The 24095-nt window shown below is 37.9% G+C and overlaps 14 protein-coding genes across 14 annotated transcripts; 3 read left to right on the forward strand and 11 right to left on the reverse strand.

Annotated features, from left to right (window-relative positions):
* Window positions 1–1087: 1087 nt before the first annotated feature.
* B0P05DRAFT_589469 (uncharacterized protein) lies at window positions 1088–1506 on the reverse strand (the record flags this gene model as incomplete). The annotated part of the gene is made up of 2 exons (XM_051582740.1): window positions 1088–1153; window positions 1201–1506. The coding sequence occupies 2 exons, from the start codon at window positions 1504–1506 to the stop codon at window positions 1088–1090; spliced, it is 372 nt and encodes a 123-aa protein (XP_051432398.1).
* A 247-nt stretch (window positions 1507–1753) lies between these two features.
* Window positions 1754–2318, reverse strand: B0P05DRAFT_475103 (uncharacterized protein; the record flags this gene model as incomplete). Its single annotated transcript, XM_051574819.1, has 3 exons — window positions 1754–2013; window positions 2067–2129; window positions 2180–2318. 3 exons carry the CDS (start codon window positions 2316–2318, stop codon window positions 1754–1756), a joined length of 462 nt encoding a protein of 153 aa, XP_051432399.1.
* Window positions 2319–3220: 902 nt separating this feature from the next.
* On the reverse strand, window positions 3221–4214 carry B0P05DRAFT_598610 (uncharacterized protein). The gene is made up of 9 exons (XM_051583179.1): window positions 4120–4214; window positions 4056–4078; window positions 3948–4008; window positions 3859–3907; window positions 3793–3815; window positions 3687–3743; window positions 3549–3640; window positions 3450–3489; window positions 3221–3402 (listed from the first exon to the last, which is right to left on the reverse strand). The coding sequence occupies exons 1-9, from the start codon at window positions 4170–4172 to the stop codon at window positions 3366–3368; spliced, it is 435 nt and encodes a 144-aa protein (XP_051432400.1). The 5' UTR covers window positions 4173–4214; the 3' UTR covers window positions 3221–3365.
* Window positions 4215–4394: 180 nt separating this feature from the next.
* Window positions 4395–6766, reverse strand: B0P05DRAFT_551802 (uncharacterized protein). The gene is made up of 3 exons (XM_051579400.1): window positions 6709–6766; window positions 6330–6638; window positions 4395–6278 (listed from the first exon to the last, which is right to left on the reverse strand). The coding sequence occupies exon 3, from the start codon at window positions 6276–6278 to the stop codon at window positions 4575–4577; it is 1704 nt and encodes a 567-aa protein (XP_051432401.1). The 5' UTR covers window positions 6330–6638; window positions 6709–6766; the 3' UTR covers window positions 4395–4574.
* On the forward strand, window positions 6649–8519 carry B0P05DRAFT_573608 (Sodium/sulfate symporter; the record flags this gene model as incomplete). Its single annotated transcript, XM_051581522.1, has 6 exons — window positions 6649–6736; window positions 6788–6911; window positions 6933–7324; window positions 7371–7810; window positions 7867–8019; window positions 8067–8519. 6 exons carry the CDS (start codon window positions 6649–6651, stop codon window positions 8517–8519), a joined length of 1650 nt encoding a protein of 549 aa, XP_051432402.1.
* Window positions 8520–8540: 21 nt separating this feature from the next.
* On the reverse strand, window positions 8541–11309 carry B0P05DRAFT_573609 (aluminum activated malate transporter-domain-containing protein; the record flags this gene model as incomplete). Its single annotated transcript, XM_051581523.1, has 3 exons — window positions 8541–10908; window positions 10960–11240; window positions 11280–11309. 3 exons carry the CDS (start codon window positions 11307–11309, stop codon window positions 8541–8543), a joined length of 2679 nt encoding a protein of 892 aa, XP_051432403.1.
* Window positions 11310–11515: 206 nt separating this feature from the next.
* On the reverse strand, window positions 11516–12468 carry B0P05DRAFT_551815 (uncharacterized protein). The gene has a single exon (XM_051579401.1). The coding sequence runs from the start codon at window positions 12098–12100 to the stop codon at window positions 11546–11548; it is 555 nt and encodes a 184-aa protein (XP_051432404.1). The 5' UTR covers window positions 12101–12468; the 3' UTR covers window positions 11516–11545.
* An 829-nt stretch (window positions 12469–13297) lies between these two features.
* B0P05DRAFT_551821 (uncharacterized protein) lies at window positions 13298–13694 on the reverse strand (the record flags this gene model as incomplete). The annotated part of the gene is made up of 1 exon (XM_051579402.1): window positions 13298–13694. A coding segment is annotated over exon 1 (164 nt), but the record flags the coding sequence as incomplete, so codon positions are not given.
* On the reverse strand, window positions 13613–14808 carry B0P05DRAFT_196629 (uncharacterized protein). Its single transcript, XM_051573194.1, has 2 exons — window positions 14406–14808; window positions 13613–14342 (listed from the first exon to the last, which is right to left on the reverse strand). The coding sequence occupies exons 1-2, from the start codon at window positions 14723–14725 to the stop codon at window positions 13649–13651; spliced, it is 1014 nt and encodes a 337-aa protein (XP_051432406.1). The 5' UTR covers window positions 14726–14808; the 3' UTR covers window positions 13613–13648.
* Window positions 14809–16092: 1284 nt separating this feature from the next.
* B0P05DRAFT_551832 (uncharacterized protein) lies at window positions 16093–17828 on the reverse strand. The gene is made up of 5 exons (XM_051579403.1): window positions 17215–17828; window positions 16938–17165; window positions 16736–16893; window positions 16217–16695; window positions 16093–16168 (listed from the first exon to the last, which is right to left on the reverse strand). Exons 1-4 carry the CDS (start codon window positions 17381–17383, stop codon window positions 16294–16296), a joined length of 957 nt encoding a protein of 318 aa, XP_051432407.1. The 5' UTR covers window positions 17384–17828; the 3' UTR covers window positions 16093–16168; window positions 16217–16293.
* Window positions 17829–17993: 165 nt separating this feature from the next.
* On the forward strand, window positions 17994–19088 carry B0P05DRAFT_551841 (fatty acid hydroxylase superfamily-domain-containing protein). The gene is made up of 3 exons (XM_051579404.1): window positions 17994–18449; window positions 18496–18807; window positions 18859–19088. Exons 1-3 carry the CDS (start codon window positions 18025–18027, stop codon window positions 18992–18994), a joined length of 873 nt encoding a protein of 290 aa, XP_051432408.1. The 5' UTR covers window positions 17994–18024; the 3' UTR covers window positions 18995–19088.
* B0P05DRAFT_551845 (uncharacterized protein) lies at window positions 19050–19899 on the reverse strand. The gene is made up of 6 exons (XM_051579405.1): window positions 19794–19899; window positions 19683–19751; window positions 19586–19641; window positions 19506–19524; window positions 19338–19460; window positions 19050–19298 (listed from the first exon to the last, which is right to left on the reverse strand). The coding sequence occupies exons 1-6, from the start codon at window positions 19883–19885 to the stop codon at window positions 19085–19087; spliced, it is 573 nt and encodes a 190-aa protein (XP_051432409.1). The 5' UTR covers window positions 19886–19899; the 3' UTR covers window positions 19050–19084.
* A 50-nt stretch (window positions 19900–19949) lies between these two features.
* B0P05DRAFT_551850 (Eisosome component PIL1-domain-containing protein) lies at window positions 19950–21167 on the forward strand. The gene is made up of 2 exons (XM_051579406.1): window positions 19950–20157; window positions 20200–21167. Exons 1-2 carry the CDS (start codon window positions 19984–19986, stop codon window positions 21148–21150), a joined length of 1125 nt encoding a protein of 374 aa, XP_051432410.1. The 5' UTR covers window positions 19950–19983; the 3' UTR covers window positions 21151–21167.
* On the reverse strand, window positions 21143–23401 carry B0P05DRAFT_475188 (Retinoic acid induced 16-like protein-domain-containing protein; the record flags this gene model as incomplete). Its single annotated transcript, XM_051574824.1, has 1 exon — window positions 21143–23401. The coding sequence occupies one exon, from the start codon at window positions 23399–23401 to the stop codon at window positions 21143–21145; it is 2259 nt and encodes a 752-aa protein (XP_051432411.1).
* Window positions 23402–24095: the final 694 nt, after the last annotated feature.

The raw sequence follows: 24095 nt of genomic DNA on the forward strand, positions 1-24095 counted from the left end.
AAGTCTTTAGTAGATCGAGCCAGCTAATTACGGAGAAAAGAAGTCTCCTATCAACCAAACATGTCAAGAAAATGATACTGACCATCTAATGGTCAAAGCAGTTGTAGTAGTCATTATTTGTTCCGTTTTTTCTTTATCTTTTCTTATCTTTTAACTTCTTATTCATCTTTTTTTAAGCTTTTATTGTTTTGTGGATATTACTTTTTTCTTCGTATTATCTATAAATTAAATGAACTCATTGATGCTTGTAATCCAGTGCTTTACTATTCTGTAAGCTCATTTGCTGTACCTGTATTCTCTAATGAAGACAGTAAATGGGAGGCATAGCTGGATGGAAAAAGAATTCCAGGTATCATGAAAGCTTACAAGCCTGAAACAATCAAGCCAAGTCGAGCCAAACCTGAGACAAATTAAGCGGTTTTAGGCTTGATTGTTTCAGGTTTGAGCTATTTAGCTTGATTGCGAACACTAGTTCAGAGATCAGATAAGGAGAAGAGTATATAAACACATCGTTTTAAGAGAAACAAAGTTTACAGTTTATTCAGTCTCGTCCTTTTTACGTTACCTGTATAAATACAACACATCGGTTGAATTCGTCCAATTTGAATCAGGCCAATTTACTTGATTCCGATCTTGTTTAACTGATATTGATTGAGTATACCCGCTCACCACTAAGCTTCACCTGACATCAATTAAACTCAGCAAAATCAGGCCTTTTACCTGAACGCTGGGTCATCGGTGGCTGGAAGAAGCTATACTTTACTTATGAGATACAGCTAAGCAAGATTCATATAGTATGCAAGAAAGCTAAGCTAAACGAGGAAAGCGCTTCGTTTCATTGAATCCATCTATGTTAATCCTTGGGCAATCGTGCTACCTGTATAGAATCAATGACGATAGAAGATCAAAGAATGATTGCTCATGACGTTGTCTCGTACAAATTATTAGATAACATGTATGTAGTGAGCGTTTAACAGTGTTGTTTTCCCTTGGCTCCTTTTATGCATCACTCTAATTGAGATGATGCCCTCTTGTTTGCAGATCCAATGAGTCTCAATATAACTGCAAATGTTCAATGTAGTTTATTTTAAAGCGCTTTTGTCTCTTTACAGGTATCTGAAAGGTTCTTGTTTTTCTTTTCATGCAGAATTTTCTATATATGCGAATAAGTTCACAAGTACTATCTTATATCTCAATTACCTCCAAATGATCTGAGTCAACAAAACTGGGTACGATAGTTTCTGTAGGTGTGGCCACCTTAGCTATTGATCTTTGGCCTTCTTCAAAAGTAGCACCTAGATTTTTTAATGCGGCCATACGCTCAGCACCTGTTGGCATAGGCGTAATGGCTTCATCACTGCTTAATGCACTTAAAGAATTCGATTGACGTCTTTCAAGTAAAGAGGAGCTGCTGCTAGTTGCTGATTTTCTTTTTTCCGACAATTGATGTTCACGTTGAATTTGCTTCAAATCGCCTGATTCGGCTTCGTAATTGTGCTTGTCCATCGCGATAAAAGAAAAGAAAGAGAGCGATGAAGTTGCGCTAAGCAAGTCTTTAGCAAAAAAAAAAAAAAAATACGTCATAGAATGACATAGGATATACTTCAAGATCGTCATTGGATAAAGTGAGATGATATCAATTTAATTGCCGCTCTGTTTATTTCGAATGAACTAGAAGAAAAAAATGGCCAAATAAAGCTGTAGAACGAATCATGGTGCAGCAGAATAAATTAAAAGAGGGTATCACACGACATTAGTTTATATCTAAAAGAATAACGACAAACATGGCTATTAAGACAGCCAAAATACATGTAGATCCAAATACAACAGCACCTCGACTGGCGGGGAATTGTCCTTTTGTCATTGCAACCTGCGTATGAAAGTATCTGGCATTTGCAAAATAGAGAAAAACAATACTAAACACGACAAATGCGCTGCCCAATGCTTTTCCTGCTTTTGCATGTCCTACTGTATTGCCTGTAGCAGGAGCAAGATGATACAATTGAGTGATAGCTTTTCCAATTCATATGTTAGCCAACCAAGACAAAGCGATTACCATAACTTACCAACACCTACTGTAATCAAAGACAAGGAGGTTCTTAACCATGCAAGAAACGTTCGTTCATTGGCTTTAATATAAGCATAAGTTGGATTGTCTCATGTATGCTGAATTGTTTACCTAAATGATCTCTGGCTACTGCAGCTTTGTTTTCTAGCATAAATGAAGTTGAAAATCTAGAATAAAATCGATTTAAAAACTCGTATGGGCCTTCTTGATGTTTTTTAGTTGCTTCTTGTTTTTGAAACTGCTGTCTCATAGATTCTTTTTCTTCTCGAGTCTTTGTTCGAACAAGGAAAGGTGGATTGAAAGGTTGAGCATGATCATCATTCTCATTCACGGCAGTTACTTCAGTGGATGGATTCATATATATAAGTATATATAAAATTAGAAAAAGAAAAAAAGGGAGAATAGTTTAACTGCCTTGGTTTTTATAAGAAGGGGTGGCCGTCCTATCGGCAAACATTATTGGTTATTTGAATACAAAAACTGACGTCACATAAAATGGTTGGTTATCTATCTTATAAGAAAGGAAGAAAGGAAGAAAGGAAGAAGAAAGAAGAAGAAAGAAAATAAAAAAGCTAAATTCCTTTGCCTTTTATACCTTTTGCCCTCTTTATTTTCGTATGCCATATCACATCATCTCTTTCGTTTTTTATTCGCTCACGCTTTTAAGACGGTCTTTGAATTGATTGTGATAAACACAGCTTCTGTTCAATTGAAGTATATCTACACTTATTGAAAAAAAAAAAGGAAAAATTGAATACTAGAAACGAAGCAGAGCATAAAATATATGAATAATATTTACATTCGATTATTAAAAAGAGCAGAGAATAGAAGGGTAACAGACATGAACCATTCTATGTGAAATATTGATACGGATACGAAATATTGATGTGTCTGTATCAATAGGCGTAATGCTACTGGCATAATTGTGTAAAGTCATTCATTAAAGCTCAAGTTTAATCAACTCTTGTCTTGAGAAATAACAAAGAGTAGGTTGTTTGTTTGTTTTTTTCTTTTTTTGCGTTATACTATCTTTCAATTACATTCATACTACTACACAGTATGATTAACCAATATCAAGCTGCCGTTGATGCCAAAGGCTGTACCATTAAGTACTGGTTTTTTTCTACTTCTATTATCTCGAAATAAACATCTCAACAAATCTTCAACAAAAAACTGAGTGCGTTTAAGTATCATCTTGGCATATGAAAGGGCTCTTGTTGGATCATGATACCTTTGATGTTGATTTCGAATGACAAAAAAACTGGGCTAATTTTTATTTCAGGACAGTGTACAATGTTTACACTACATTGTCAACGCCAGTACCACCGAGAATTCTATGCAGCAGTTAGCTGTATAATGTACTTAGTCACTCATAGTTTACCTTGAACTAGCAAATGCTTGTCCACTGAAAGCAGCAATGCCTATTAAGCCCCTTTAAAATCATGCTTTGTCTTTTATATATACATATCTATATACATACCATAACAAATAGCAGCAAGTAAAAGAGACACACCACAAGCAATAAGTGGTCCAACATTAAGTAAATTGGATAAGAACATAACGACAGCAAACCTAGTATATGTGTTATTTAAGCAAAATGCATGTATTAGTTACTTACACCAAGTACATGGCAGCACGGAAATAACAGTTTTCAAAGTAGGCAATAAAACTATCACTGTTTCAAAAAAGGTAAGATAACTTGTTATAAGAAGCTTGGATTTTACAATTTAGGACTCGTTGGACAGAACTAGCGATGCTGTTAGTATGGTGCCATTGTATCCGTACATTACCTTTAAACACAATGGAATTTCTACGACTACAAGAATAAAAGCAATGACCCTGTCATCATAAGTATCTGTCTTTCACGCGTTCTTCTTACCATCCCACAATACTGAAAACAACATGACTCAAAAATCCAACAATACCCAGCGCAATTAACACTAGCCACAATGAGCCTTTATTCATTCTATCGCATCTTTATACTTACAAATGATGGATATAATACCAAGCCTATGTATGTTATTTACAAAGAGTCTCTATAGCATACTTACCATTGGCCATAAAGAGAAAAGTTTCGAGATTTAACTTCGTCAAAGACACCCATATTAAAGCAACTGGACAAAAAAATAAAAAAAAAAGAAAATGGATAAAAGGGATGATGATATAAATAATTGTTTGCTGGCTCTTTTTTATTGTTACACAATGCAATCATCATTGAAAACTAGCCGAGCTTTTTTTCTTGATTGCTCAGCAGTGTTTAAGCCAAGACTTTAAATGTGTCAAAAGTAAATGACATCATCAGTTGATATTACCCTTTTAATTGAAAGACTCGTAATTTAGTTCTGTAAAGCAAAGCATTTTGAGCATATATTAAAACAAAAACAAATGAAAAGAGGTATGTGTTTATAACGATCCTTGACATTTATCAAGTTGTCTATTTTGCATGAAATATGGACAATCAATGAGAAATTACCTACATTTCATATGAATTTTGAGTTTATTAACATTAAACATGATCCTTTTCGCTTGGGTCTTTCAGATGTCGAGGAAACATGGGGCTTTTAGGTGTATTTTGAGCATTTTGAGCATTTGTCACAGCCAGATGTAAAGAAGAAGCACTGCTATCTCGCCACCTACTACTATTGTAATCCATTGTATCATTAAATCCAACCCATTGCACAGACGATACTGATTTGGCACTAAGTGAGGTACGTGAATTTAGATTATGTGGTTTAAATCTTGGTGTGTTGGGTGTATCAGGCTGTAGGAAACGAGAGGATCGAAGGGCAAATAGACTTGACCGTCTTCTCTCTTTTGTTTGGGTACTGGATGAAAACAGGTTGAGTGTAAGTTTTTTGAGACTAGGATTAGATTCATCCACTGCGATTTTAGGTATAAATGGATTGGTAGTAACTGTACTCGATAAATGAGGAGGGTCGTCCGTCTTTGAAAAGCAAAATTCAGCACCCAGTGAGACAGTACTGATGCGATTCTTTGTGAATTGGTTTTGTTGTGCTAGTTCAGGAAGGCTCAAGAGATGACCATACTGTGCTACTTGTTCTAATGTAGGCGTCTCTTTTTCCATAACAGAAGAAGGTTGACTAAATCGAGTAGCTCGGCTGGTTAGTGTTTTTCTTTGTCGAGTCTTTCTTTTCCAGATAAACAAGATAATCCCAATAGCCACTAGACAAGGTATCGCAACCACAATGCCTATAATAATGCCAGTAGGCACCTGTTGTTGGTTTAGGCCTAGTTCTTGTCGACGCACGAGATGATTCGTTTTTCTGATCCATGCTAGATTGGTTACGTTTAGATAAATGGGCGCCAATGAATCAAGGCTCTGTTTGCCACTGTCATACAAGACAAGATCATGATCTATGTTGATGCCAATGTGTCCTGCTCGTTTATAGTGGCCACTGAGATCCTTTGATTTCTGCCAAGTCATATTGAAAGGTGTGTGGATGTGCAATTGCCACACATCATCCATGATCGTATGTTGTGATTCGCCGCCAAATAAAATATAACGATGGGCATCCATGAAGGTCATCGATGCATATTGACGAGCAGGTGGCCATGCGTTTTGCTGATGAATAACTCGAGTTGTATTGAGTGCAGTGTCGAACCATACACAACTATTGATCACTGTATTGTTTTGATGACCAAAGCAAGTAATAAGCCATTGGTGATACACAATGGTGCTATAGCCCGTTCTATCTGTGAAAAAAGGGGTCTGCTTCCATGACTTGTGAATGAAATTATAGTGCCATAATTGATGGGCTGAATCATCTAGGATGTACAGGTCCGTATGGTTCCGTACGAATGTATGTTCTATGTTTGGTGTCTGAGCTATGCTTGGTATAGGTTGGAGAAGGCTAAGTGCTTCTTGGTTGTTTTGTGATAGGCCATGTACAAAAAGGATACTCTTTGAAGATGTATGTAAATGTAAGCTACTGATATCAGTCGATCTATGGTCCATGCCTGCTGTAGTAAAACGCACACTGAGAGTAAGGGTGGGTAATAGTGTCGTGTGGATTAAATCAGACATGCTGCCAAGCATATAAACTGTTTCTTCTGCAGTTGACTGCTTCTGGACTGACGCATGCACATTGAAGAACTGCAGCACTGTTATGAAGAACACATAGTAATAAATTAAATTTTTCATACAAGTAAAATAAAGAAGAGAGAAGGCTATTTTAGTGTGCAAAGACATGTAAGTTTTTATGATGCTGTGACAGGAAAGGAAGTTAACAATTAAAAATAGTAGTCTATAAAAACGCTTTGGATAGACAATTGCAGTAACACGAATCCATGCGGCCAACTTCCTAATCGTTTTCTTGTGCAACCATGTAGGGTAGACTCTAGCTGTGTCAAAAAGAATAAACAATGTGTGCTATCTAAATAAATGTAAACACCATCATACTTTTTAAGTCAGTTCTGGTATAGACACTCTCCTGAATTATTGGTATTTGATAGACTCGCATAGTGCAGCAAGGAGATGAATAAAAAGTGGATAAATACAGAAGAGTTGTTTTTCCTTCTTTTTTTTTTATCTTTTCTGTTCTTTATATCTATCTGATAGAATGAGTGCTCACTATCAAGCTATTGGAGTGGTCTCTACAGAATCAACAAGTTTATTACCTTCATCGCATGAGACTCAAAAGAAAAAAGGTAGATCACTTTAGACCTTAGCCAATAACGTATGCCAACCACTGTTTCTAGCTTCTCAAAGCCAGTTATTAAGTTTGCTCCCATCTTTGTTACTTGGAATGACGATCTGGTTTGGTGTTACATCCAGTGACGGATTGACAATGACAGCAATCCGTTTACTTGCTGTGTTTTCCAGGTATGCTTCAAACAAATGAAGATACAAGAGATTTATGCTGAAGGATAGTTGTATTTTTGCATTGATTACCACCTCTGTGGATACCTCGGTGCTTGTATTAACTGCCTTGGTCTTATTGACTGTTACACACTCTTTTCAATGCGTAGATCATGCAACAGGTACATCTGTAGAATGCCGATTATGTGGTCAATCAAACCCTTTAACGGAGAGCTTATTTGAATGCAACTCCGGCAAAGAGTCATTTAAACAAGCACTCGAGGGATTTTCAAGTTCTGTTGTCTGGCTTATTTTTGCAGCATTTCATTTGGGTAAAGCAGTTCAAATAACCCAATTAGGTCGCCGTTTATCTTTATACATGATCAAGTTATTTGGTAAACGCACATTAGGGCTTGCTTATGCTATCGTTTTGTCAGGTAAGTGGTGAATGTGGCCTACATATCACTGATGTGATGAAAACAGAACTATTGCTTGCTCCATTTGTGCCAAGTAATACAGCTCGTGGTGGCGGTATTGTGTTGCCTGTTGTGCACTCCATGGCTACTACTTTGGGATCGACACCAGATGTCAACCCTGAGATAGGCAGTTTTTTGATACTTGTAGGCAACCATGCTAACTTGATTTCTGCTTCTATGTATCTTACTGGTATGGCAGCAAATCCTATTGTTATCGCCAAGGCCAACCAGTTGTTTCCAGACATCAATTTTAATTTTGTCATCTGGTTGCAAGGAAGTATTGTGCCTTCTTTCGTCTGTGCTCTCTGTGTTCCCATCATCATTCGTTGGAGTCTAGGCCTTGCCACAGACACATCTTCTTTAAAACATACAAGAGGATACGATAGTGTGATTGAACATGCCCAGACAGAATTGAACAAAATGGGCCCTATGTCTATGAAAGAATGGGTAATTTCAAAACACTGACAGACTTCAAATGACTCAACCATTTCATTATTATTTAGCAATTGTGTTGTGTATTATTAGGTTGTTTGGGAATGTGGGTTACCTCAAGCATCACCCATTTGGATTCAACATTGATTGCCTTGCTGGGTATTGTTGTTTTGTTACACATGGGCACCATGTCTTGGAAAGATGTATCCAGCAATACAAACGCAGTAAGTCAAAAGAACCTCGAATCACGAAAGCTCAATTCTTAAACTAGTGGGATACATTGTTTTGGCTTGGTGGATTTGTCACTATCGCTCAGCAATTTTCTGATGCAGGTGCATCTACCTTTTTAGGCCACAAGATTTCATTTGCTATTCAACGTTTCCATCTTTCACCTACACCAAGTTTAGCCATTGCCTACTTTTTAACGACTTTCTTGTTCTCTTCGCTCAGTGCTCATACGGTTGCTTTTGTGTCTACCTTTCTCGACGCAGGCCATGCTTTAGGTGCTCACCCCATGGTATTGACAGCATTGCTTTCTTATTTCAGTACATTAGGTGGCTGTATGACTAACTTTTCAACGGGCATGTCAGCCATGTATTATGCACCTGGCTATGTTCCTCGTATCAAATGGTTCATGGTTGGCATTCAACTCGCTGTATTCTATTTATTTATTTATTTTACAATTGGTATAAGCTGGTGGTCCTTTTTAGGATGGTTAAAATAAAAAAAAAATTTTGTACATAAATCATTCAATCCAATCCTTGGTAGCTGCTTTAAATATATGTTGACCCATCAGTTTCACCATTAATTCACCTATGGCTTCTTGTTCCATAATCACTTCGACTGATCCTGCAGCATAGGTCTGCCAATAGATTTGGTTTTCTGCGCTTCGTTTTTGTCGTCTTGTTTCTTCGTCATTTGCCGTATTGTCTTCTGGATCGACCACTCTCGATAATTCATGAAAGCTTTGATGCCACACTTCAGATTGTCGTTTCTGTAAGATCTGTCGAGCCATTTCTGCCGAGGGCAAAGAAGCAGGTAAAGAAGATTTGGTGCGAAGAGAGCCTGCTAATGTGAACAGGTAAAGATGGACAGCTGCTGCGAGTTCTTTACGATACGGATTCAGTGGATTCATGATCTTTTTTCGAACATGTTCAGAAATAAATTGCTGTGTCTTGAGTAAATGGTCAATCCAGTACAGTATGTTGCGTTCATGATACAGCATTTGGCGATAGATGTCGATAGGAAAAGTCCCTTTGGTGATACGGGGCTCCATGACTGCCAGCTCCAGCATTTGCGATGTCATCTGTTGTTGTCGCTTAAGAACTTTGGCATTTATTTGGGCATCTAGTAAAGTCGACTTGTAGCGATAAGATTGTGTGTTTTCCTGACAGACCAACGAAGCCACTTTCGAGTATTGAATGCCTGTGGCAATCAACAAATCAGACAAGTGTTTACGTACCATGGTACGTGCCCACACAGGCCATAGCAGATGATCGATAACAATGACTACAAGAATAGCAATGATCGCTGTCAATGTTCGTTTCCAGACAGGAGCAAATAAGTCTTCCTGGTTGGTATCTATATAGCCTGTGGATGAAATCACAGCCAACGTTAAGAGTGAAATAAAACCAATACGCGGATACTTGGATCCTAATAAGGTGAACCACATGGGGACTTGGAAAATAAGGATCATGACAGCCAATACATAGGGATTAGCATTACGACCTGCTGCTAATAAGGAAAGATAGCCACAGATGGCACCAATCACGGTTGCCACAACTCGATAGACGCATTGAGTTAATGTAGATCCAACTGTAAAATTAAATACGACCATGGCAGACAGCAAGGCCCATTGCCCATGGTTATTGTTGTACAGCTCATTGACACCTGGAATAGGCAGCCAAGCCATCAAAGCCAACAACTCCATGGTCACTGTGAACTTGACTGCATACCGAAAAGGATCTGTTCTACACCACACATTGAGAGTATAAAGCCATTTGTTCCATACATGATTTCCAGGTGCATGTTGAAGTGCGACAGATGCTTTGTCTTCCCAATCACTTTCAATCGACATGCGCTTATCGATGCCACCACTCGGCTTAAATGCAGACGTACCTTCCGAGGAATCGGGATGATGTTCAGACCGTCTGGTGTCTTCTCGATTTAACACATGCTGTTGCCCAAACAAGACATGTTCAGTCACTGTGTTTTCAGTCTGTACATGTTCGCCTGTCTGCTCTAACCATTTCCTCCAATGGACATGAGGAAAAAATACCCGAGGAAATCGACCACTTTTTCGCTTTTGAATCAATTCTGTTGCTTGTTTGTCCAATGCCACTAATTTCTGTCCAAACTGGGTGAGACAGAACAGGATTGTAAAGATTAGATAATGGTCCTCAGTAGGTTCTGATTGACGCTCTTCATATTCCTTTTGTAAAATGACTTTGGCATTGTCCAAATTCACTAAAGCAGATGTCAAGTCGTATTGACCATTCGCATGATCCACACAAGAGAGATACGAGTGAATAGCGCGATGGGTTTCAAGGCGGTACCGAATTGATTTCATCGCATGAGCACACGTCTGTACAAATTGTTTGATTTCTGGCTGAACAGAAGAATTGAGTCGTGAAATGAACTTGTATTCAATGCGCGATACAGTGCCTCCGTTCTCGAGTTTGTTTGTGCCTATTGCAATGTACTCTGAACCTTGGCTCATTAGTGTATCTCCATTCTCGAGTGCATATTGTCTCTGTAAGCGTGTTGCAGGATTGACTTTTTGATGTGTCTGAAGTTTTTGATCTAGGATGATATAGGCTTCTCTTTCAACAGCCAACGATAGACCATAGAGATTCTGAGTCATGCCATCCATGGTCTTCGCAAACGACTTGTACCAAAGCGGGCAATAGTGTGAAATGACAATTTCGTATTTCGCTTCTCGTCTGGATTTCTGCATTTTAGCAATGTCGGTGTCTAATTTCTGAATGGTTTGACGTAATTTTTTAGATGCCGCCAAGTCACTAAAAGCAACGTCGACATGATCCTTCAAGACTTCTGTGTCTATACAGTCCAATACACTTGAAATCGAAGAAAGAGCACTACCAAAAGACGCTCTATATAGAAGCATGAGTATGAGCATATATACACTTTGTATTTTATCTTACTCGGATATCCTGGCTGCTGTTTCTGGCCATAGAATCAAATTGACCATCAATGCAATTCCACCACCAATTAAAGTAGGGTAAAAAATGCCTACAATGGACATCACGTCAAAACTGGTTGCATAGATATTGCGAGTCAGACCAAAGAATGGAATGGTGAATGCTTGCAAGGAAGGAATTAACAGCCGTGGATATTTCAATCGAAAATAAGCAGTAAGAAACACGGAGATCAAGAAACCCAGAGAAGCAATCACACCAGCACCATTACTGTAGAGGGAAGCAGACTGGATATGTCTATTATAGACTGTACACAGGTAACTCACGATAGCACACCATATACAGGCAGGTATCATGATCAAGATATTCAAGATCATCTCAACTACCTGATTACCAGCAGCACCACTGGCATTAAAGAAGATAGTGCCCAATACCATCAGATAGGGTACTACACCTACACTAGTATTGACTTGTGGAATAAGGATAAGTACAGTAGCTATTTCATAGGCTAAAGCACATTTGATTATTTTTTTCCATAGCTGTTTGTTTCTTAAACAAGAGAAAAACGTCATGATGTGTCATGGATAAGATTTTATTCTTTTTTATGCTTTTTAGAGTCAGGACCAGTTGCGTTTTCTAGTTCACGCTTAAGGTAGTTGTTTTCCATTCTGGCACGGTCCAATTCGACCTTTAAGAGTTCGACCTGTCGATTCAATTCACTCATGGCTTGATCTGTCAATAGCTTTTCCAATGTCCATTTTTCCATCGTCGCCGTTTCATTTTCCTTGAGTTGTCGAATATAAACAGCTGCACGCTGTAGAATGGATCCTTTGTTTTTTTCACAGCCCGGCACAATGCGTGCAATTTCGTTAATACCATCATTAATTGTCTCACGTCTTCTACGCTCCACTTGTTTGTGATTTTCACGACGTTGTTTATGCCACTCTTCTGATCCAACAGGTGGTTTTTCTTCTTTATTCTCTGCTGTCTTTGGTTGCCTTGGTAGTTTCTTTTGTCTTTGTTGAGGCTGAGATGTACTACTGTCATCACTTTCGCCAGATTGATTGGTATTGTTACTGGTATTTAACTCGTTTAATTGCATTGTTTGTTGTAAGGCTTGCAAAGAAGCATTTTGTTGTTGTGTCATGGAAGCCCTGATGTTGGATTAGCATGGGACATAACAGAGGGGTTCGATACTTGCCAAATTTCATTATAATTATTACTTGCTGATGAACTGTTTTCTTGTCCATCTTCAATAACCACAGACTCTTTTGATGGTTCCTGAGCTTCCCTTTCCAAATCAATGACCTACATCGATATCAAAAGCGTGTTCTTTCTTTTGCTCAAGACTTTAGGTTTGTTTATACCTGTGCTAATTTTTGTTGATTGGGTTCTGGTTGAGGTTGTTCTTCAGTCATGGTGAACAAGATGAAAACGAGTAGCGTGAGTATAGATAAATAAGAACGATTGCATGAGACATATCAAACTGCAGCGTGTTGTCCGGGCTCGGTCAACAGTCACACTTGGTGAAGATTAAATTTCACTTATTATATGTTTAGAGAACATTGTGAATGCTTGTTTTTTTTCAAAGTTTTCTCTTTTATAAGCTTCTTTTTTTGTATTTTTAATAATAGCCTGCGTATGCCTCATACTTGGCATATGTTTTAACGCACCATAGAGTATTATAAAAGTAGGTTAATAACACAAAATAGCAGATCTTCAAAATGCTTCAACTCGTCTCTTCCTTGCCCTTTCAGCAAGTGAAAAGTTGATTAAAACTCAGAAGTTATTTTATTCCCTTATGGACATCTAGAAGTAAAAAAAAAAAAAAAAAAAAAAAAAAAAAAAAAAAAAAAAAACTCGATTAGAATCTTTGGAATGGTCTGATCCAACCGAAATCAGGCAAGACTATGTATAGGCACTTCTGATGAAAAGAAAACGAGCGTACTAAGATGAAAAAAAGGCGACTTCATTTACGCATTGGCTTCAAATTTGCGTTCAAAGTTCATTGCATTTCAGCAGAGATTGACTACAGTATTTCTACTTTGAATTCAGATGATGTTAGTTTTTTTCTGGACGAATCAAAATTAATTTCCATATGCTCTTCTTACCTATTTTGGACGAAATAAAAATGGAAATTGAACAGAAAGAGAAGAATTATTAGAGAAGGTACAATAGCATGTTAGATGACTTTACCTATAACAATCTTAATTCCTGAAGGAAATACCGTGTTTATTACGGCGATTATTGCTTTTCTTTTTAATTTCTCTTGAATCGTTCTGGATGGCCTTCATCCTTCCAAATTGACTTGGCAATGTTCATCATATTCAAACTAGCGTTGATGTCACGGTGCCATAATGTTCTGCACGTCTTGCAAACGAGAACACTATTACCGCGGGCACCACTAATACTACCTAAGTTCCTACTTTCACATTTGGAACATATTTGGGACGTCAAATATTCATCAATGTCCACAACGAGTAAGTCACCAGTCCTCTCTCTTCTTTTCAACGTTCTGTATAAAAGACTAGTGACACCAGTCCGGACCGTTTTCATCTCCACATGGTCCTTCCCAAACATGCCACTACCAAATACTATCAGTGGTACCTTCTGTTTGTACTGAAAGAAATTGATTTCTCTAAGTATCATAAACTTATGAGTAAAAAAATTATCGTAGCCATGCCCAAGTAGCTTTTTACCTTGTTTCTGTTGTTTTCAGTGCCATTTTTCTCTTTCCTTTATCTTTCTTTCCAGACTTATCCCCCTTCTTTTTCCGCTTCCCTTTGTTCTTTGCTCTTTTTCGTTTGTTTCCTCTTGACTTCTTGTTGTATTTCTTGGTACCATCTAACAACATTTTCACCATTTGCTCCGGCGCTCGTTGGCGACCCTGGTATAAGAAAAAGGCTTCTTTTGCAGTTTCTTGATTGTAAAAACTGAAAATACGACCAATGTTTTCGAGCATATAAATGGCATACTCCATATACAGTGATTCATTGGCAGTCTTATTGGTGGGTATATTTGTTTCAATCGTCTTGATACCGCATGCTTTCTTTTTCTTCTCTTGCTCTGCTGAGAATTTTGTAGAGCCTGTCAAGTGGTAATATTCCTTGATGGAACGTTGCCTGAAGTCGTTAATATTACCATTTGAACCAGCAAATGCAGTGAAACCCCTTTTTCTTCCTGGATCTACGGCTATTGGAAAATAGTGGCTGCCAACTTTATGCTGCTCAAAATCATCCAAGATCAGATCAACTTGATTGATTTGCTTGGTTAAACGTTTTTCTGTGATTGTTCGTTTGTTAAAAACAAAATCAACAGAAAAACCGTCTGACCTGATTAGGTTACCAAAGAGTCTCTTATTTGTTCCAGTGGGTAATAAAGATTTAATCCTAATAGTAAACATATTTTAAATGACTATTATATAAAAATATTCTTTACTACTATGTACTTACGATTTGATTCTAAGCAGCTGATCATTATACCCTCTGGGGAGTGGTTCACCAGGAAGAAATACTGCTAATGCATTGACCGAAATTGTCACTGATCGCCAATGACATGATGGTGAAGGGAATACATTGAACAGCCTTGGTAAAGGAAGTCTTCTAACGTCAAACGCTTTATGGGATTGATGTTCCCTTTCAAAGACAGCCAGTATATGAAACAACAGAGGAACAAAAGAGCCAGGGTTATCAGCTAATGATTTTATACTAACTCTAGCATCGAGTTTTCTTTTAAGTGGCAGGCATAGTTCATCAATTTTTCGTTTGATCATAGGGTCTTCAAGTGATTTCTGTTCAGGCCACACCGCTTCACCTTGGCATACATACTGATATCTATATTTTATAGCAATATCATCGAGGTCCTTCAGAGCCATGGACTATATACATAATATTGAAGTATCTAGAGTAAATGAATGTGATTATTAGCTCTTACAACAAACATAATTTGAATTTGATATTGCAAAAATCTTCTCAATATATTTTCAGTCTTTCTACAACTGCATTCTCGTAGGTGGTTGCCAGCTCCTTGCAGGCCTCAGTAATGCACTGGCTAGCTCCTCCAATAGTAGATGGAAAACTTAATTTTTCTTTAAATAAGATGAACCTCGTTAAAAAAAAACATTATAACAGACAAGTCAATCTAACTGTGATGATCTGGTGTAAATAACTTTAAATAAATAAATAAAAGTATATTATCACAAATAAAGTCTTTTCTCATAACAAGAACATTTGTCATATATTATTATTATTATTATTATTATTATTATTATTATTATTATTATTATTATTATTATGCCAGCTAGTCATAGTTTGATAGCAATAAAACTGAGTTCATTCTAAACAATGATATAGCTGAATCAACATTTACACTCCTACGGAATAGAGTCATATAATCCAGGAACCAGTAAACAGATCTCATCTTGAATGATAAATAACTGTAAAGATGGTTCTTTTTTTTTTTTTTTTTAAATGTGTTTATTGATTGAGCCGCGTACACTAAGAGTAATAGTCAAAATGAAGAGGCGGGTGCAATTAAAATGAAAGTTAATAAAATAAAGCGAAACACACTAGATAAAATAAACTAAACTAAAATAAATTATATAGAAAAAGTTACAGGATTGAATGGCATTGATCCTCTTCAATAGTCTGACGAACATTGAATCGGATGCTTGCTAATATGGCCGTAGGTATAAAGATGGTTCACAAAGTATATTTTATTGAAAAAGCCAATACTCTTATTCCATCTAATATAACCTTCAGCTCATCAAGTCCTATCTCAAGTTACATCTAAGGACATAATCCAAATCATATATAAGCCTAGAATATAAAAAATCTCTCTCGAACTTTTACCTCAATACATTTATAAACGGTCTCAAAGTACTTCCTACACGTCTCTTTATTTTTTTATAATTTTTATATTCAATCTTTTTATTTAAAAAGTCCGAAAACACCACAATAACCAGTCATTTTGATATTTCTTCTTTAACAATTGACCTCCCTTTACAGATAAATGTCTAAATGTAAACTCATTCAAAAAGCTAATTCTTTTTCTGTCTAATTTTCATCTTTATTTCGTCCAAAATAGGCAGGAAGAACATCTAGAAATTAATTTTGATTCGTCCAGAAAAAAACTAGCATCGTCTGAGGTTGAAGTGTAAGAACAGTATTCAACTGAAATAAAAATTAGCCCATTCGAACTCAACAATAAAGATATCCTAATTCAAGAGCCCTTTAATGTAAGTAACAATATAAATAAAGCGTACCAGTCAATGTACAAAATACAGGCAAACAAGGCAGTACTATATACTATAAAAAAAAAAGTCTATTTTTATTATTTTATTTACATAATTATCTCTGTTGTGGTATTTTTTTGCTCATTCAGCTTTTTGTTCACTTCTTTACGTGTGATGACTGCATGATCCACCATATTTTCATCGGCTGGTGTGGTTGGTCCTGAAGAACAAGAAGAAGAAGAAGAAGATGACAAGGCTGTTGTATGTAATAAATTAGGAGAACTTGCATGATCGCTGTAATAAGGTAAACTGCCTCCACATAGCTTCTCCCACCAATCTTGAATGATACGCTTCACAAGTCGTTTGGTGGTTGGATTGACTTTTCTTCCCATGACTGGGTTAAGTAGGCTGATGAGGATACGATACGTTTCTTGTTTCTTGTAGGGACATGTACGCAGTTGTGTATTCTCGAGTAAAGGTTCAAACACACGTAAATAGGCATCCCGTAACTTGTTTATGTGAGATGATAGAGTACAGTAAATGACTTACATGTTGAGATTCTTTTGTATCACCCAAATCACACAATTCTCTTAATGTGATATCCACCAACACATACAAATCATTTGTATAAAAGTATTCATACAAACAAGGCCGTGTAAATACACCATACAGTAATTTCAGAATCAGCATTTGAACACAAGCATCATCTGTAGATATTAGTTTTATAGATTATTTGTGTGTTTACACCTACTGGATCTGTTCAGCATAAAGATCAAATTAGCACTGAATGTGTCTGATCTGCCTATACGTTCAGATAAACTATCCAACACCAAGTTTTGGTTTAAGCCAGACATCATGTATTGTTCGTTCAACACTAATATCACTCGAATGACATCATAATTGAACGACTCTTGTGCATCTTCCCTTGTCTCTTCTATCAAGTCTAACAAGTGATTGACGACCAACCGATCTACTAATTCTAATCTATCGTGAATCACTAGAATTACCCATGAGCCTTATTCCCTTACCTAAATCATTGGACTCTAACTTGGCCAATTTACACATTTCAAAACAAAGTCCAAAAGCTGCACCCAGTAATTTGTACGATGCATAAAACTCAAGGCGAAATTCAGTCATGATCTTGCCAAACAATCGATTCCTTTTGTTCTGTATGGATTCAAGTAAAATAAAGTCCATCCAACGAGGTTCATCTTTGCCTGCATATAAAAGGAGAGAATAAGCAATCAGGAGTTCAATACCATCTTGTGAAGCCAGAGCATGTTTGTTTAGAATATGGGCTAATACGACTGTACTAAAGTCAAGGCATACTTTAGAATCAATCAGTTTATAGGCTACTTGAGCAAATTCAATAGAAGACTTTAGGAATTCTAGACACAATGAGATGAGAGCATGTTGATGAGAATAGATACCTTGGTATCGTACTAGGAATTTGATATAGTGTGTTGTGATTCGCTGCACATCTTGTTCAGTAGAGTATGGGTGATTCAATACCTCATCCAGTTCTTTCTAGGCTATGAGATACATGTATTTTATCAAGTCTTATGTTTACCAGCATAAAAGCTTTCAATATCATCAAAATAGTAGTCGATTGTATCGTAGTCCATAAAAGCAGAAAAAGAGGGCAAAAGAAAAATTATCCATGTGTGTGATTTGTTATGCTATTGACATTTTCCAATCTCCGTCTTTTTAAGGAAATTGAATTCTCCTATGCTGAATAATGATTGGTGGATACAACAAGCCGTTTTTTTTTTTTTTTTTTTTTTTATATATATATTTTCCCCAGATATATATATATATATATATATTATTGTTAGACGATGAAAAACCACTTAAACATCAACTTGGCATCCTTACAAGATCCTTGGTCAGATGAGATGCTTGCTTTATGGTTACCTATTGCAGCCTATTGGGTCTATTCGACATTCTGGTTGATTGTCATGAAGGCACAACTACCTTATTTCGAACAATACCGTATTCATACCATGGGAGATATGGAGAAACGAAACAAAGTCAGTGTGTCTCGAGTACTCAGTATGGTGACACTGCAACACCTTATACAAGCTGTCTTGGGTTTCTTGGTCTTGAAACCAGTGGACCCCATCAGTTATGGTCTAGCACAAGAAAGACAGTTGCATTGGTGGACTGGGTTGTTTATGACAAGTGTTGATCGAGTGCATTCTATTCAACTGGCCCGAGTAATATGTTGGGTACTTGTGCCTCTATTCCAATTTGTCATGGCCATGTAAGTACTCTAGGCATGTTTGTGTATAAGCTCATCTTGAATATAGGGTTATTATGGATGCCCATCAGTACTTTTTGCATCGTTTATTTCATATCAACAAATTCCTTTATAAGCATATTCATTCTCATCATCATCGTCTGTATGTACCTTATGCCTTTGGTGCCTTATACAATCATCCCTTGGAAGGTTTTTTATTGGATACGTGTGGTGCAGCCATTGCTGTTGAATTGACTCGATTATCACCCAAGATGACTTGGATCTTTTTTACTTTCTCTACGCTGAAGACAGTGGATGATCATTGTGGATATGCACTTCCTTGGGACCCACTGCAGTTTTTGTTTGGTAACAATGTACAATAGTAAGTACACAGTATCTGATGATTGTTCTTGTTACTCATCTATATCTTTAGCCATGATATTCATCATCAATCCTTTGGCATCAAAACTAACTTTTCACAACCCTTTTTCACTTTTTGGGATAAATTATTAGGGACTGAAATGTCCTTGAAAGAAGCAGAAAAGAGAAACAAACAACGCAATGCATAATACATCTATTCATCTATATACACACACACACACACACACACTTATTACATTACCATTATAATAATAAAGTTTTTCTTTTATATATATACTTTAATCCAATGCATGATATACATATTCAGGTGGACTCAAAATGGCTACTAGACAGAGTACAATGGCCAAAATTACACTCAAAATCCAACTGATGATACAAAAGATAAAACTGATATTGTAACGTGTGCCCATATAGAAAGTAGCACTTGAATTAAACAAGTAGGCTATGATACCCATGGACAAGGCTTGAGGAAGAGCATACAGGATAAACAGACTAACTATCAGTGAATATGATCTTGATTGGTTCACTTACAATGAAATGGGTGCCCATGCCTTGGATCGTTTGCGTCTTTGACTACAGAGAGTGACGAATAAGGCCATGATGGCCAATGCACCTACCACAGCAGATAAGATCATGCCTGCTGAAGCTGCACGCCTAAGTACGTATTTAACTATGCATTCCATACAGTCATAGATTTACCATAATTCACAGAATCCATCTAGCATATATATGTGTGTGTGTGTGTGTGAGTAGTCTATATATCCCATAGCATAACTTACCTTCTTGACAATCACCATGATCAACAGAAGGAAAAGAACGGCACTCTCTTGTTAGACTAGAGTAGATGAATCACCTTGTTTTACACAACAAGATTACCTTCGACAGAGTTTAAATAGCCCATAATTTGTCTCCATATAAAATGGAACAGGTGTGACAAAAGTAAGCCTATAGTATAGTGTTATCGCAAGTCTATAGACTGATATTTACCACTTGGGAAACAAGATAGAAGAGAGTGTAAGTCCATAATTACATAGAAATACAAATAAAGTAACCACATAAGCAAGTAAAGAGACAGCCATCGTATTCAATACTAAAGAAAAGAAAAGAAATGAAAAAAAAAAAAGAAAGAAAAGAAACAGTTGTGTTACTCCTGATTTGTATAGCATTCTTTTTTCTTATGTTTAGTTTATTTCATAAATCAAGTGAGAAATCCAGTTCAGAGAAAGGATTGTCTAATGTACTCGAATACACACAGAAATCAAGCCGAGATATCTCTCAGTTAGCAGACAATAACCGTATGGCTGCTAATAATTTAATGGCGTATGGTTCTCATATGGGTGATGACTTGACAGTAAGTAACAACACCCTAGTTTTGATCCTGACTTTGTGGTAGGATGTCACGCATAAACTAGGTCAACTGTTGACCACATGGTCCAACATTCTGATGGAATTCTCTGATGCTGTCCATCAATACCAAGATACATTGAAATCCATATCCTTGAAAGAAGAAGCACTTCAACCTAGTCGTGAACAAAAGCGAAAACTGAACGAATCGATTGAACGTCTTCAGGGCTCTTATGCATCGATGGACAAGATGAATGCATTAAAGACACAGTTACGTGAACTAGAAGCATTCACCGAGCCAGATGAAGTGGAGATGACTAACTTTAAGCGGATTGCAACGCGTGAAGGCCTTTATTTGTTGTTGAATGGGATGCATGCCATGGCCAGTAAGACAGATATTATCTCTACTTTTGGTAAATACATTGTGGATGAATTGGATGTAGCACCTATTCAACCAGGACAAGTGCGTCCTCCTTATGAAGCCATGAACAAGACAAAACGTATTCAAGAAGATGCTATCCGTGCTATTGAGGCATGGCATCCAGATAAGACCAAAGTCAGAAGAACATTGACTTCCCATCATGGCCATAATCCTCTTGTTGTGAAAGAACTACCTCCTCTGCCTGTAGATCCTGAAGAAAATCGACAGTATTCATTCTATAAGCCTGATGAAGAAGCAGTCGATCAACAAGAAAGAACAGAGCAAGAAGAAGAAGAACAAGAAAAGAAACAAGTGCAAGAAGACCATGCTCACTCTCACCCTATGACCCCCGCAGGTCTCTCCAGTGTATATCCCCACCATGCTTACCAACCACCCTTTAACCAGCATAATCTCTACCAATTTTACCAACACTATTTACCCCCTCGCTCTTATGAAGACATGTCCATGGCATTCAGTCCTGGTGCTGTCTTTCGAGGTATAGAAGAACAAGAACAAGAGAAACATGATGCAGGTGGATTTGTATTACCCTCAGATAATCCCAATAATAAATTCAAGTAAACCGAACTCTATCGAGACCTAAACTTCGTCTGACTTGCATGGTGGCTACCCATTCTTTGATGGTTTCTTGTAAAATAACTGTATTGTTGAGTAGAGTCGAAAGACTGATATCAGTGGCTGCCTTGCGCTTTGTGCGTCTTCTGCTTGTTTCTGAAGGCACAGTAGGAGCAGCAAACACGTCTTGGTCTTCTTCATCTAAGTTCAGGATAGGTTGACGTTCAATTTCAAAGGTGGATGGGAATAAGGGTTCAATGCGTATCTGCATGGTTTTTTTGGCTTGTATCATCCAGGGTAATTCAGTAGTAGTAGTAATAGCAGTAGAGACCACAGAAGTACGACGTGGATTGGTCGGTGGATAAAGACCCAAGAGTTTGCTGACACTGGGGGATGAGGTATTGGTGATGGACCATGATGGTTCCATTGATACTGTGCGGCACATGGGTTCCATGAGTAATGCTTGCCATCGTTCTTGCAACAGTTGATCAAACCCATCTATTTCAGAACGATAATAGTCTATTTGCTGTGTGAGTGTGCGTAACAAGGTATAAAAGGGAGGAAAAGATTTGAACTGAATGGGTGCTGTCATTGACCCTGAGTCTGCAATAGCTTCATCTAGTGATGCGTCATCGTCGTCGTCTTCTGTCTTTGGTATAGGTAGTCTGTTAAGGCGAGGTTGGGTAGTCATCCATTGCGCACCGCCTTCTTGTGTGAGGCTCAAGATATGGTTTGGATCTGCACGATCGGATGCTTGAAATGTGATCCATCCTTCCAGGCTACGATAAGGACATAAGGCAAGGGCTGAAATCACACTGGTCAAAGCCAGATTTAATTCAGACGACTGAGCAAGGAAATGAGACAGCAAATCAAGCAAGCGATGCATCAGTCTGTCTGTCGATGGAATCCGTTTGCGTCCACGGTGTTCAGGCACCACCACCACCAACAGACGCTTGGGTGGTGTATCAGAGTATTGTTGTTGCCCGTACTTGAAGCTTCTTCTTTTTTCGCTCTTGCTTGTCTTTTTGGGTTTTTTAAGTGCGTCTGGATGAAGCAGGTGGTGGTAGCAAGGGTTGCTGTCAAAGGCAGATTCGACGTCGTTTAGATAATGCTCATAGCCCAACACAAGACGGTCCTCAGCATGGGTTGGATGCATAGCAGACACGAGGCCAAAATAAAGTTCGATTTCTTTCAGGTGATGCGAGACAATCATGGAGGGTTCTGTCGTGTCGGGTACAGTGGAGACGACATGGTCTGCATAAGAACAGTGTTTGACCACCAATGTCTTGAGTAGTTTGAGTGTGGCAATCACCGTCGGTTGAGAAACAGATGATAGTCGACTCAAGATCAAATCCTTTAGGGTGTATCGCTCAGCAGCAGCATAAGCCGACATGGGATGATCACCTAGCGTCGGATCCTCAAGGCACGGTTCGCCCGTCAAATACCCCACTACGACATGCGCTAAGTCAGGCTGTTGTATTGTCTGTAGCATCAAATCAATATAACTCACCACAGCCACAGAGGATCCATCATGGTCTGAGCATTCGAGAATGGAAGGGTACAGAATATTCTCGACAAAGATCATTTGGATACAGACCAGCAATCGTTTTGAGATTGCTTCGTGAGGACAACGCAGCAGGATGTCTTGACAAAACTCGACCAGTTTAAGAAAACTGTCGAGTCGGTACTTGAAGGAAGCTGAGCTAGAGAGTTCAGCACCTGCTTCGTCTGAGGGAAATGAGCGTGGATCCAAGTCTTGGCCGAGAAGATAGGAACTGGTAGTTTGGTTGATTTCGTCTTCATCTTTGACAATCAATTTGCGTGGTAATTGAGAGTACAGAGCACCTAAGCCTGCTGCCATAATAGTAGCAAAGTCAGATTGAAATATAAAGTCGCCTAGTTGATCTGTAGCCATCTCCATCAAGAATAACAAGCCAGTACGTGCATAATCTCCTGATCTACCTTCACGATGCACGAATCTCAAAAGATAAGTAAACAGCAAGAATTCATACTGAGGGTCTGTATGGGTATCCAATGTCTTTTGAGGTGTTGTTAACCAATGCTTGTCATGAAAAAAGATATTGAGCAGTGCTGGAAATCCATGAATTTTGGAACAAATAATATACATTAAATCCACCACATCTTCATGATCCAATTCACGCTGTCGTTCATCCAACACACAGAACCGAAGCAGCCGAATCGTCGGTTTATGGACTGCATTATGGACTAAGAATCGCTCGTCCAACAAGTCAACCATGGAGGCAATCATGCGTATACTCTCACCACGAATGCCTTCAGGATAATTCATCTTTTCAGACACGTTGACCAAATATTGCAAAAGGCCATTTTTTAGAAAATATTCCATACAGACACCGGTAGCATTGTCTTCTTGACGGGCTTCTTCGTCTACCAACATATCAACCATTTGTCTCAGGCGTTCAGGTATTTCCGTTTGTTTCACATGAAGGTTGGTTTTGCGGTCTTCTGCAATAAAGATATTCTAGAATGGATTAAATACGCCCAGATAAAACATCACTTACATGAACATAGTCCCAACATTTATGGAATTTGGCTAATTGCATAGCACTTGTAGGCTGTGCTTTAGGTGGACTGATACGTTTCGTGAACTTGCTAAAATAATCCATCGTCAAAAGAAGAAGAAAAAAAAGTAACAACAGGGTTTCAATCTCCTTAAGACTGCCTGTGCTACTAACGATGACTTGACATGCAGGAATCTTTGTTTTTTTTAGAACTTTTATTAGACATACTCCTTTATTTTTAGTCAGGAAGCATGTATCATGTTGAAAATGGCCAAGGTACAGGTATCGGTGCTAAAAAAAAAAGCGACATGATTTCGTTAAGCTTAGTTGACAATACTGCAAGGCATAAGAGTGATATCAAGCTACAGTTTCTGTCTAGAATAGGATAATAATTTGCTTAAAGCGTGGACA

The sequence above is a fragment of the Gilbertella persicaria genome, assembly GCF_025201335.1.
Source record: "Gilbertella persicaria strain CBS 190.32 chromosome Unknown B0P05scaffold_35, whole genome shotgun sequence".
NCBI lineage: Eukaryota > Fungi > Mucoromycota > Mucoromycetes > Mucorales > Choanephoraceae > Gilbertella > Gilbertella persicaria.

Bases quoted from the DNA above. Each gene is read 5' to 3' on its own strand.
- B0P05DRAFT_598610 (XM_051583179.1), bottom strand. From the start codon at position 4,172: ATGGGTGTCTTTGACGAAGTTAAATCTCGAAACTTTTCTCTTTATGGC. The intron at 4,079-4,119 runs GTAAGTATGCTA...TAACATACATAG, and splicing joins TTTTCTCTTTATGGCCAATG to GCTTGGTATTATATCCATCA. The intron at 3,908-3,947 runs GTAAGAAGAACG...TTATGATGACAG, and splicing joins GTTTTCAGTATTGTGGGATG to GGTCATTGCTTTTATTCTTG.
- B0P05DRAFT_551802 (XM_051579400.1), bottom strand. From the start codon at position 6,278: ATGTCTTTGCACACTAAAATAGCCTTCTCTCTTCTTTATTTTACTTGT.
- B0P05DRAFT_551815 (XM_051579401.1), bottom strand. From the start codon at position 12,100: ATGACACAACAACAAAATGCTTCTTTGCAAGCCTTACAACAAACAATG.
- B0P05DRAFT_196629 (XM_051573194.1), bottom strand. From the start codon at position 14,725: ATGATCAAACGAAAAATTGATGAACTATGCCTGCCACTTAAAAGAAAA. The intron at 14,343-14,405 runs GTAAGTACATAG...GTTTACTATTAG, and splicing joins CAGCTGCTTAGAATCAAATC to GATTAAATCTTTATTACCCA.
- B0P05DRAFT_551832 (XM_051579403.1), bottom strand. From the start codon at position 17,383: ATGGACTTTATTTTACTTGAATCCATACAGAACAAAAGGAATCGATTG. The intron at 16,894-16,937 runs GTAGGTGTAAAC...TAATATCTACAG, and splicing joins CTTTATGCTGAACAGATCCA to ATGATGCTTGTGTTCAAATG. The intron at 16,696-16,735 runs GTAAGTCATTTA...CACATAAACAAG, and splicing joins ATACAAAAGAATCTCAACAT to TTACGGGATGCCTATTTACG.
- B0P05DRAFT_551841 (XM_051579404.1), top strand. From the start codon at position 18,025: ATGAAAAACCACTTAAACATCAACTTGGCATCCTTACAAGATCCTTGG. The intron at 18,450-18,495 runs GTAAGTACTCTA...TCTTGAATATAG, and splicing joins TTCCAATTTGTCATGGCCAT to GGTTATTATGGATGCCCATC. The intron at 18,808-18,858 runs GTAAGTACACAG...CTATATCTTTAG, and splicing joins TTTGGTAACAATGTACAATA to CCATGATATTCATCATCAAT.
- B0P05DRAFT_551845 (XM_051579405.1), bottom strand. From the start codon at position 19,885: ATGGCTGTCTCTTTACTTGCTTATGTGGTTACTTTATTTGTATTTCTA. The intron at 19,752-19,793 runs GTAAATATCAGT...ACTATACTATAG, and splicing joins TCTATCTTGTTTCCCAAGTG to GCTTACTTTTGTCACACCTG. The intron at 19,642-19,682 runs GTAATCTTGTTG...CATCTACTCTAG, and splicing joins CTATTTAAACTCTGTCGAAG to TCTAACAAGAGAGTGCCGTT.
- B0P05DRAFT_551850 (XM_051579406.1), top strand. From the start codon at position 19,984: ATGTTTAGTTTATTTCATAAATCAAGTGAGAAATCCAGTTCAGAGAAA. The intron at 20,158-20,199 runs GTAAGTAACAAC...ACTTTGTGGTAG, and splicing joins ATATGGGTGATGACTTGACA to GATGTCACGCATAAACTAGG.